Below are 13073 nucleotides of genomic sequence, written 5' to 3' on the forward strand. Positions count from 1 at the left end.
TTAAAATATTTTGTAGGTGTTCATCGGGTTGTGCCATAATGAACCATATAAATTTGTTTATTTTAAAATGTAACATTACATTGCAATGTGCTCATTCTCTGCGTAGCTGGATGTAGTCAAAAGATAAGGAATAGGTGCAAAAACAGCAAAACAAATCCTTTTTAACTGGATTTATTTAAGTACAGGGTGTGAAATATTAAAAAAAATATAAACCCTCGTAGTTTTTTTACTAGTTGTATAACTAAGGACCCTTGTCTGTCCAAACTTATCACATGTCAGGAAACATATATGTTATTCATCACTCGTGCATGTTCTTTAACTGTTTCATCCTGCTCAGGGTTGCAGTGGGTCTAGAAACTACCCGGAATCATTGTACAAATTGGAGGAACACATCGTGGACAAGGCCACTCGTCCAGTCACTCGCACACTCTTCTTTGTGGACATTGCCCTGATTTTTACTGTGTAGTATTCATTCATTCATTTATTATCTGTAACCCTTATCCAGTTCAGGGTCATGGTGGGTCCAGAGCCTACCTGGAATCATTGGGCGCAAGGCAGGAACACATCCTGGAGGGGGCGCCAGTCCTTCACAGGGCAACACAAACTCACACACCCGGAGGCACCCGGAGGAAACCCACATGGGCACGGGGAGAACATACCAAACTACTCACAGACCGTCACCCGGAGCGGGAATCGAACCCGGGAATCGACTGCGACACAACTTGCCACATAGTATTATTATGCTGCCGTTATATCTTTGCCATCCATAAACCCACAAGTACAATATGCTCAATCCTGTTGTGTAGAAGCACAACAACAACAGATCTTTTTTATATTATATTATTTATTTATTTATCTTTGTACAATGTAATTACAATACAAATATGTAGGTTTAAATACAAAATTCTGTAAATAAAGATTAAAAATAAACTCCACTGGTTTGTTATCACTAGCCTACAGTTTACAATCAAGTTTATGAGGTAATTTAAGTTTTCTCATTTGTGAAAAATATTCCTACTTTTTTCATTTTTGCATGGGGAAACAATGGAGTAAAACCTCACGGCGATAGACTGTATAAATTCATATGTTGCATCTTTATACAGAAGATTGAGTGTATTGATCCCCTCCCACGGCAAAAGCCCGTGGTTAGGCCGGATTACAAATGCATTTTCTTTGGGGAAGTAAGGAAAAGCACAGTGCTGCCTACACAGCCTCGGTTAACCCTGTATTTAGCAGATGGTGGTCAAGGAGATGGATGGCAGGCTTTGTAAATGTGTCTTCTGAATGAAGGTAGTAAATACATTGGAACTCTACTGTTTATATGTAATTCATTGTGTCCTGTAGCACACAGTGTGCAGTCTGGCTTTGACCATCTAGCTTTTATCATTTTTCACTGAAAACCTCAAGACCATGTGGTCAGATTGTGTCCAGCCACTTAGGAGGTCCTCACCTCAACACCTCAAGATCCTACACTGAGATCTGGACCAGTTGACCAGCTTCGGTCAACAAAAGCAGCAAGACATTATGGAGCGTTATTGCACAGTGAGAACTGTGTTGGTGAAAAACACATCACGTTGCAAAAGAGTGACAAAACTGGAATGTTTCTTCGAAACTGACATCTATGTCCTCGTCATGCTTGGGACACTGACTCATGGATGGGGACTGATAAATGGCAAAGGTGGTGTCAAAATGGTGAAGTGAGTTTTATCACCAAAAACACATTGGTTTCTCAGAGCAGAGCAAAGGACTTTCTACCTTTGATAAACAGACAGTGATTTGCAGTTCTGTTTTACAGGTTGATTTAAAAAAATTAATAAAGGGATGCTTGCTCTTCTTATGAAAAATATATTCAGAGTACATGTACCGTATTAAATGACCCTCCTCATAGGACGTCCGGCCTAAATACAGTTTCAGAGTTTGCTGTAGAGCTTCAGTATTACTAAATTCTCAGTATGACCATCGTCTCACACATACCACATGCATCACTCTTCCATCTTTTTACATTCTTCATTATACTGGCCACTCCATCTTTATCTCTTTTTGTCCACAAATCCATTTATAGCCTCATTAAAATCCCAGTGAAACACCGTCAAGTTCTGTCAAACCTACTGTCTCTTTTTTATAGTTTTGAGAGGATCCAGTCTTCCATGTACTTGTCCCTAAGAAGTGTTCTCCCAAAATTGAAAACTCACTTAAAAAATTATCATCACCATCCTTTTCAAACGCTGCACCTTTTCTGTTAAGGAAATGTCATGTGAATTAATGTACAGTCTACATGGTCTGTTGTACAATTGCTTTATAAAGCTTCTTCCAAACCTACACTGCCAGACAAAATATGAGGACACCTTGTCTTTTTTCTTATCTTTTGCTCAAAGAAGAGATAAGGTGAGTTATAAGCAATTTTCCTTCTTCGTATAATATTTCAAGCTTATCTGCAATTTTAACAGCCGTTTACTACTATTTTGTTTTGCATCATGTGATGAGTGTCATTTTTGATATGAAGAGCAACTTTTGCCTAAACTGTCATAGGGGAACCACTGATCCACTTGAACTATCACTGATTCAGTCTTCCAGGAACTGAGGAGCTCTGAAACTCAATAAACAATACTCTGGCGAGTGAAACTCCAATAGGGAGGCCTTGCCCTTAAGCGAGGGGATACCTTGCACCCTGAGGAAGCCAAAAGCACTCGAAAGGCAACTTACAACTTACTATAATGAATATGTGTACAAGGTATGTCCAGCATCGTGGACTGATGCTCTGGTTCACATACCACCTCTGGCACGTTTAAAGTTGTCTATCGAGATTGCACATTTAGGTTAAGGCCTATTCACAGAGTCTGATTTTTACTGATGAATAAAACACGTCAAATTTTGAAATCGAGCACACGTATATTAATGGTGTCTTTCACCCTGAGTCCAGAACTTATGGACTGCGACACTGCATCGCTTTTTCAAGTTGAACATTTCAATCTGACCAATCAGACCTCCGTTGTCATGGGTGCAGACCAAACAAATAATCAATATGGAACAGAACAGCTTGTCCTGTTCGTAGCAAAACACAAAAAAGCTCATGGAACAAGCATCACACTGACTATTAAAATGCGAATGAGTAACATGCTGAGGTTGAGGAGTCTCAATCTCCCCAATTGACTTATGAAAATTCCTTTTCAGCTTTACATCTTGAATGAGGTGCTGAGGGTCCTTGTGTTTCTGTCTTTTCTGTAGAATGGAGTGAACACCGTGTGTGCATGGTTTATTTGCATTGTTCAAAGTTAAAATATTAAAATAGATTTATCATCACTGCTGCTGCTACTCAATGAATACATTTCTTCCTCCTCTTCCAGAATTTTTAGGCAATTTGTGTTGTTAGACAAAACAATATCGCCCTTGATGTGAAGGATCCACTATTTTAGAAGTTACATTCGTCCAAAAACATTGAATTTTTAGAATTGGCGTGAATCTGCTTTTACACAGGGTACAATACACCCTCTCGCTTAAGGGCAAGGCTGTTGCCTCACCAGGGTCGTTTCCAATTCTGGAGAGTCTAGGGGGCTGGGTCTGTAGTACAAGCAGACTAATGGAACCCCCTAATGTTAATGAATGTTTGACACGATTCGTTTGTTTAAACATTTGTGTGTAAAACTGGGATAAAAACATACACAATGATTTGCAAATCCTTTTCAACCTAAATTCAATTGTAAAACACTACAATGACAAGATATTTAAGGTTCAAACAGATAAAACGTATAGTTTTATTTTCAAATATTCACTAATTTTGAATTTGAGGACTGCAACACGTTCCAAAAAAGGAATGCTCAAAAAACACCTGTTTGGAACATTCCACAGCTGAACCGTTTAATTGGAAACAGGTGAGTGTCATGATTGGGTATAAATGAGCATACCAAAAGGGCTCAGTCGTTCACAAGCAAGGATGGAGCGAGGTTCACCACTTTGTGAACAACAGCGTGAGCAAAATGTCCAACAGTTTAAGACGTCCAACAGCATTTCTCAACGTACAATTGCAAGGAATTTAGGGAATTCTACAGTCCATAATATAATCAAATGATTCAGAGAATCTGGAGAAATCTGCAAGTAAGAATTCCACCTACAAAGGTGATGTAACACAGTGGTAAACACGCCCCTGTCCCAACTCTTTTGGAATGTGTTGCAGGACTCAAATCCAAAATGAGTGAATATTTGCAAAAAAATAATAAAGTTTATCCATTTGAAAATTAAATATCTTTTATTTGTAGTGTATTCAACTGAGTATAGGTTGAAAAGGATTTGCAAATCATTGTATTTTATTTATGTTTTACACAACGTACCAACTTCATTGGAATTGGGGTTGTATAAAAAATTTCACTGAAAACATTTTAGGCCTAAAAGATTTGAGTGCTCATGAGTTCTGACATCAAAACAAGGGGATAAAATCTGTGGGTACTGCCCATATTTTCAAGCCAGTCATTAGCTGGGTTTCCATCCATAAAACAAAGATCAGAAATGTTGTGCAATAAAGAAATATCAGCAGAAAAAAGTGCAAAATGAGTTTTTTTTCCACTCACTACTGATGTGTGAAGCTCAGATGACTTCGAAGATCAGGGGCAGCATCGAAACGATTAGAATAGTTTTTCCAACTGTATGTCGAAAACACAGTTTATGTTAAAAAGCTTGAATTAATATTTATTTGTTGGGGCGTCTGTGTCCTTTCTCATATAAAACTTGTCCTTAAAGTTTTGACAAGTAAGTAAGCCGTGGACATGCAGTGCCACATGTGCAGTATATTTGAAATCTTCCTCATTTCTGCATTTTGACATGAATGAATTTCATTCATTATCTGTAACTGCTTATCCAGTTCAGGGTCGCGGGGGTCCAGAGCCTACCTGGAATCATTGGGCGCAAGGTGGGAATACACCCTGGAGGGGGCGCCAGTCCTTCGCAAGGTGACACACACTCACACAATCACTCACACCTATGGACACTTTAGAGTCACCAGTCCACCTACCAACGTGTGTTTTTGGACAGCACCTGAGCACCTGCAGGAACTCCTCACAGACAGTCACTCGGAGCGGGACTTGAACCCACAACCTCACTATCTGCTGTGCCACCGTTCCACCCCAATTTCTGAATTTCCACCTTCTTTTTCCATCAAATCTTTTTGTAATATTTTTGTGTTTTTGCAAAATTTGGGCCTTTTCCATTCAGTTTTTTTTATGCGCAGTTTGATAATTCACAAAAACTTGGTGGATGGAAGTCCATCATTTTATCACTTTGTTTCTTCAATTTTCTGTACTCTGGCAAGATCTAAACAGCTTCTAGTTGATGTTATGTTAATAAAAATCATAAACAGAAACATGCCCATATGTGAAAAATAAGGCTGGTGTCCTCTGATTTTGAGTGGCAGATTCTCCTGTAGCTTCAGCTCAGTTTCATGTCAGCTCTTGAAGCGTGTGTTCAGCATGTGGTTGCAGTTTGCACTAATGACTTCATCAGCATTAACAGAGTTCCACTGAGTCGGCTTCTGATCTGTTTAGTGCTCACGGTGTTGGCAAGCTGGTGATATGATGCTTTCCGCTTTGACTCACAGGCGTTGGGTAATAATTAACAGCCACAAAGAGGGCAATAAACAAGGGGAGATAAAAAAAAAACATGCTATTTACACTTGCACACAGCATTTCCTTGCAGCTCCAGCAACTCTGATCATGCAGTCTCTCATTATTTCAGCAAGTCACTACTCCCTGCTGCCGAATTATAGATGATCTTGCGCTGAGCGGTTTAATGAAATAAAATACAGAATTTAAATTAAATCATTTCACTTCAAATTAAGGACAAATCCCATTTCCAAAACCTGGTACAGTTGCATGAAACATAATAAATAGAGATTTTGTTATCATTCGCTCCTCTTACAGGCTATGACCAATTGTCATGTGATTCACTTGGTAATCCAGGGCCCTGTCCTTTTAGTTCCAGAAAAAAAAAGATGTGTCTGTGTTTGTCTAGATTCTGAGATATTTCTGGTTCAAAGAGTTAAAAGTAAATGATCTGAACGACACAAAGCCTACGTAAAAGCAATGACCTCGAAGAGCCAGTGAATCCAGTTGAGTTTCTTTTTAAAAGAATAAAAGCTGGGGGTAGGAGAAGCAAAGCAACAGGATGAAGAGTAGTTTCAGTCTCATGTCCAGAGTCCGTGAAAGCCTGGCACCTTAGATTTGTGATTATAGCTCAATTTCAAAAGTCTTTTGTAAGTCATTGGAGAAAGGGTTGGATGGCTTGGTTTGGGATTTGGACTCAAGTGCTGCCCACTTGGCTTCGAAGCGCTCTGCTTCCTGGGCATCAGCGGGTACACTGACGTGTTGCAGGCTCTCCAATGGCCAGCTGTTGGTGCTGCCACTTCCAGTCGTACTGGCGCCGTTTTGTGTAACACTACTGCTGCATGCAGAAGTAATGGCGGTGGTGGTGATAGTGGTGGTGGTGTTGGAGGGGAGGGTGTTGTGAGGGAGCCCGTTAACAGCTGGAGAGTTGGAAAATGTGGAGCCAAAGAAGCCTCCAGGCAGGTTAGGGAAAGCCGAAGTTCCTCCACCAAGTGTGCCACTCTTAGGCCCTATGGCCCCTCCTCCTGTTGAGCCAGTGGCGCTGCAGAAGACGTTAGCCACCATTTGCGAGGGTGTAATGCCCACTACTGGCACGCTTGCGTTGGGATATGTCATGCTGTTTGCCACCGCAGGCATGTAGGGCTGCATGGGCACATAGGCCGGCTGCAGTGGCGGCTGGCCATACATGCTCACAGCTGCTGGAGTGTTGTCAAAGGCCATGGGGAAGGGCTGCATGGAGGTGGGTAGAGAGCTGGGAGGTGCCATAGGCATTGTGGGCACTGGTGGAGGCTGCTGCGAGGGTGGTGGTGGTAGAGGTGGGGGAGACTGCTGCTGAGCCTTTACAGCCTTGGCCACCTCTTCTAGCCAGCGCTCTGCCTCCGATGGTGTCCGCTTGTGACTACTTTGTGAAACCGGAGGAGGGGACTGGACTGCAGGCTCCGTCTGGACCCAAGAAGTGGTAGCTGCAAGGGACAAGGGAAAATTAATATGAAGAACTGATCAGCCATTTTACAGCTGTTTTATTCTAGTCCCTCAGTCTTGCCTCTATGTCATTGTTTATTCACAGGTCATTTAACTTTAACTGGGAAAGAACTAGCCAAATCCCTGCTTCGGGTCATTGTCTGTTAAAGCTGATTTATGCTATCCTGCGCAAGAGCCTAACGCTGCTGCGAGCGTTTATACATGTATGTTGGTCTACAATTTCATCACCACACCATTAGGACTGAATCTCAAACATCTTCCTTTACACTACGTAGTACACAGTATAGTGGTGTATTACTATTAGTTTTATAATCTGTAAAATGCACTATATAGGGAACAATTTGGTGCATTTCCACCCACATACATTGGTTCCTAAATCAGAAAAGTCCCTTCCCAGCTGTAACCAAAGAACAGTACACTCGTTTGCTTAAACCGTGAGGAAATCTGGGTACTTTTCAAACTAAAGAAGCTCTATAAAGAGCACAGAGCCTCAAATAAAGTGTTGACCTACAGTGGCGCTCGATAGGTCATTTACCATGTGTCATATTGTCCTCAATGTGCTGGGTAAATGACCAGTGAACCAGATACTTCTGTGTATGTTTTAGTGGAAATGACTCACTATCAAATATATGGTTTGGAAAGAAAATAGCAAGGAAATAAAAAAACAAGCTGTACTCAGCTTGACTCTTGGGGCATTGGCTGCTTTTCTTTGCTGTTCTTACTGTTCACAAGCTCAGCCTGACGGCTTGGAAATGACACTCTGAAATACTCAAACTTTAACAGACAGAATCATTTGCACAGGTGTATCACGTCACTATAATCTGAACGTGCTGTAAATAGTGGATAATCCATTACTCTGTCCTGACATGGCGTATGGCTCTGGCTCTGAATTCATGTCAACATGAACTACAAATTATTCACTACCAGGAGAATAAAGCTGCATTCACATAGCAAGTAAAATAGCCCATATATGATTCTTATTCTGCTGTTCACACTATCTATATAATGTGACCTATATCTGACATCAGTCTGAACAGATCATGCTTCTAAACCGAATCAAATATACAAAAGGACAATGCTTCAGGCTCGCTGACCAGAAGGTCCATCTGTTCTATCCAAAGTGGTTCTGTTTTGAAATGACAGAATGGATCTGGACTGATGTTTTCCTGTGCAGCACTATATTGCAAAAAGGCTCTTTTCTTTTTTCAAAATGATTTCTGTGTGAAAAAGACAATATAAACTACAGACTAGAATATTAAAAAGAAAATTAAAATTACATTAAATTTACTTGTAAAATCCAAAAACAAATATTTCACATTTTTCATTTCCCTATATATAGATCATTTCTCAACGTCCCAGGATTGACACAATCACAAGAATTCCAATTTGTTTGTTCAGACAAGAGTCGCAAGGCCACAAATCGGATATGGATCGGATTTCAGTAAAATCATTTGAAAGTGGCCCTGATCCAATCTAAAAATGTTAGATTCAATTCAACTTTTGTTCACACAGCTGCACAAATGACACATCTGTGCCACAGAAACTTTTTTTTCGGCCACTTTTACTTGCTGTGTGAAAGTAGCCCAAGTATCATGGATCAACAAGCTTCTCCAGTTTAACATCTTAAGAATAAGAGAAAAGCTGCAGAATAAGACCATTAGCCAAGTATCCATAGCTGGCACAGAATTGAGGACTGTGAGGAAGTGAAGGCTAAGTGGTGTTATAAGAACATGTGAAAGTACAAGGAAATAGAAAGCATCAGCTGGTCCAGGACCAAGTGTGAACAGTAGGATGGTGGCTATGAAACAGCAGGGTGCGTGGGTGAAATGGGACTGAACAATTTCTTCCTCAGATTCCTGGAATGTTGTGTGTAGAATGTCCTGGCAGAATTAGCTGCCTCAGAAAAAAAACACACACATAAAAGTGTGTGATTCAGATGTGACATTCAGGCCACTGTTTTAATGTAGTTCATGTACATATAAACTGTAAGACCTAAGCCTTAAAGGGAATACATTCTCCCCTTTTCACATGGGAACCCAGTTCTGGTGTCTTAATGAAACTGATATTCTTTGGTCAAAATACCACAAGAATCAAACAACAGGGCACCATTCTCCTGTCTAAACAGCCCTGTTTATAATGACCAAATGAGAATGGGAATGAGCCATGGATCAGTTCCACACAAGCGCCCAGGAGTGAGCAGCAAGGAGCAGAAGCTATGGGTTTTAGCTGTTTTCTTTTGTTCACTTTGTTCTCATTCCTCTCCCTTCTCATTTTCATTATGTTTAATCAGTTTAATTATTTCTCTGCGCTCGCAGGTCCAGCACTGTGATTGGAGAGACTCAGATTAGGGAGCAGGATAGTTCTAAAGTAGTCTCTGCACTTGATGTCAGAAGCAGGTAAAATATGACTCCTTGTCTCCCATGTTTTCAGGCTTAGGTAGACCACATAAACACTCACTTGGTTGCCTTATTTCTTGGTTTATAGGTTTGGGGCACTCCAGGTTCTGATATTAATTGTGGGGGAAAATGCACTAACAAAGTGTCTTTGTCATATAATTAATTAATTCATTCATTGTTTGTAACCGATTATCCAATTCAGGGTCGCTGTGGGTCCGGAGCCTACCCAGAATCACTTGCCGCAAGGAGGAAACACACCCTGGAGGGGGGCGCCAGTCCATCGCAGGATGACACACACTCACACCTGTGGACACTTTTCAGTATCCATCTACCAGTATGTGTTTTTTGAACTATGGAAGAAAACTGGATAATAATAGTATTGATTAAACTACCAGTAATACTAAAAATAATAATAATGAGCCCCCTACCTTTCTGAGGCCTGCTATGAAATGACTTACTTCAAAGGTCCTATGTGTTGCCACATGTTTAAATAAGTAACGTACAGTACAGTTACTGAAGATGTGATAAAATAAACTGTTAATTTTTGGAATAACACAGTATATCAAGCCCACCCCTAGTTTATATACAGGTGGACCTTAATAAATTAGAACATCAACATAAACTTTATTTATTTCAGTAATTCAGTTCAAAATTGAAACTCATATATTACATAGATGCATTACAGAGTGATCTATTTCAAGCCTTTTTTTCTTTTAATGTTGATGATTATGGCTTACAGTCAATGAAAACTCAATAGTCATTATCCCAGAAAATTAGAATAATCAACACAAAACACCTGCAAAGGTTTCCTAAGCCTTTAAAATGGTCCCTTAGTCTGGTTCAGTAGGCTACACAATCATGGGGGAAACTGCTGATGTGACAGATGTCCAGAAGGCAGTCACTGACACCATCATGGACTTGGCACCTGTCCACACTGCCAAAAGTACCAATACCTGGTTTAATAACCACAGTACCACTGTGCTTGATTGGCCAGCAAACTCACCTGACATAGAGAATCTATGGGGTATTGTCAAGAGGTAGATGAGAGACACCAGACCCAGCAATGCAGACGAGCTGAAGGCTGCTATCAAAGCAACCTGGGCTTCCATAAGACCTCAGCAGTGCCACACGCTGATTGCCTCCATGCCACAATACATTGATGCAGTAATTCATGCAAAAGAAGCCCAACCAAGTATTGAGTGCATATACTGTACATACTTTTCAGTAGGCCAACTGAATTAAACTGTATTAAAAATAATTTTTTAATTGGTCTTATATAATATTCTAATTTTCTGAGATAATGACTTTTAGGTTTTCATTGTCAGTAAGCCATAATCATCAACATTAAAAGAAATAAAGGCTTGAAATAGATCACTCTGTTTGTTATGAATGTATATCATATGAGTTTCACATTTTTCAATTGAATTACTGAAATAAATTAACTTTTTGATGATATTCTAATTTATTAAAATGCACCTGTATTCAAACCGGATTCCAAAAAAGTTGGGACAAATTGTGAATAAAAACTGAATGCAATGATGTGGAGGTGCCAACATCTAATATTATATTCAGAATAGAACACAAATCACAGATCAAAAGTTTAAACTGAGAGAATGTATCATTTTAAGGGAAAATATGTTGTTTCAATATTTCATGGCATCAACAAATTCCAAAAAAGTTGGGATAAGGCCATTTTTTACCACTGTGTGGCATCCCCCCTTCTTCTTACAACACTCAGACGTCTGGGGACAGAGGAGACCAGTTTCTCAAGTTTAGAAATAGGAATGCTCTACCATTCATGTCTAATACAGACTTCTAACTGTTCAATCGTCTTGGGCCTTCTTTGTCGCACCTTCCTCTTTATGATGCGCCAAATGTTCTCTATAGGTCAAAGATCTGGACTGAAGGCTGGCCATTTCAGTACCCGGATCCTTCTCCTACGTAGCCATGATCCTGTGATTGCTGCAGAATGTGGTCTGGCATTACCTTGTTGAAAAATGCAGGGTTTTCCCTGAAAGAGATGACGTCTAGATGGGAGTATATGTTGTTCTAGAACCTGAACATAGTTCTCTGCATTAATGGTGCCTTTCCAGACATGCAAGCTGCCCATGCCACAAGCACTCGTGCAACTCCATACCATCAGTGACGCAGTCTTCTGAACGGAGCATTGATAACAACTTGGGATATCCTTGTTCTCTCTGGTCCGAATGACAAGGCGTCCCAGTGTTCCATAAAGAACTTCAAATCGTGACTCATCTGACCACAGAACAGTCTTCCATTTTTCCACACTCCATTTTAAAAGACCCAGTGCAAACGTCTGAGCTTGTGGAGCTTGCTTAGAAATGGCTTCCTCTTTGCACTGTAGAGTTTCAGCTGGTGACAGCGGATGGCACGGTGGATTGTGTTCACTGACAAAGCTTTCTGGAAGTATTCCTGAGTCCCTTCTGTTATTTCCTTAACAGTGGCATTCCTGTTTGGGGTGCAGTGACGTTTAAGGGCCCGGAGATCACGAGCATCCAGTACAGTTTTACGGCCTTGACCCTTACACACAGCAATTGCACCAGATTCTCTGAATCTTTTGATGATGTTATGCACGGTTGATGATGATAACTTAAAAGTCTTTGCTATTTTACACTGGGTAACACCATTCTGGTATTGCTGCACTATCTTTCTGAGCAACAATGGTGGAATTGATGATCCTCTTACCATCTTGGCTTCAGAGAGACACTGACCCTCTGAGAAGCTCTTTTTATACCAAATCATGTTGTCAATTGACCTAATTAGTGTTAATTGGTCTTCCAGCTGTTCGTTGTATGCTCAATTTCCTTTTTCCTTTCCACTTATTGCTACTTGTCCCAACTTTTTTGGGATTTGTTGACACTGTGAAATTTTGAATCAACATATTTTTCCTTTAAAATGTTACATTTAGCGGCACGGTGGAGCAGCAAGTAGTGTCGCAGTCACACAGCTCCAGGAACCTGGAGGTTGTGGGTTCGATTCCCGCTCCAGGTGACTGTCTGTGAGGAGTTGGTGTGTTCTCCCCATGTCTGCGTGGGTTTCCTCCGGGTGCTCTGGTTTCCTCCCACAGTCCAAAAACACACGTTTGTAGGTTGATTGGCAACTCAAAAAAAGTGTCCGTAGGTGTGTGTGTGTGTCTGTGTTGCCCTGTGAAGGACTGGCGCCCCCTCCAGGGTGTATTCCTGCCTTGCGCCCAATGATTCCAGGTAGGCTCTGTAAGCGGTTACAGATAATGAATGTTACATTTACTCAGATTAAACTTTTGATCTGTCATCTATGTTCTATTACGAATAAAATATTTGCCATCTCCACATCATTGCATTCAGTTTTAATTCACAAGTTGTTTAGTGTCCCATCTTTTTTGGAATCCGGTTTGTATATATATATATATATTTATATATTCATTATCTGTAACCGCTTATCCAGTTCAGATTTCGCGGTCGGTCCAGAGCCTACCTGGAATCATTGGGCGCAAGGCGGGAATACACCCTGCAGGGGGTGCCAGTCCTTCAAAGGGCAACACACACATTCACACCTATGGATACTTTTGAGTCACCAATACACCTACCAACTTTTTTTTTTGGACTGT

The 13073-nt window shown here is 40.6% G+C and overlaps 1 protein-coding gene across 1 annotated transcript in view; it reads right to left on the bottom strand.

Annotated features, from left to right (window-relative positions):
- Nucleotides 1-895: 895 nt before the first annotated feature.
- Nucleotides 896-13073, bottom strand: part of numbl (NUMB like endocytic adaptor protein) — a 28655-nt gene continuing 16477 nt past the window's right edge. The window contains exon 8 of the mRNA XM_066678038.1: nt 896-7051. Coding sequence (XP_066534135.1) covers nt 6213-7051 — 839 coding nt within the window. The 3' untranslated portion in view covers nt 896-6212. The remainder of the gene's footprint in view (nt 7052-13073) is intronic.

Source organism: Hoplias malabaricus, chromosome 1, assembly GCF_029633855.1.
Source record: "Hoplias malabaricus isolate fHopMal1 chromosome 1, fHopMal1.hap1, whole genome shotgun sequence".
Taxonomy (NCBI): domain Eukaryota; kingdom Metazoa; phylum Chordata; class Actinopteri; order Characiformes; family Erythrinidae; genus Hoplias; species Hoplias malabaricus.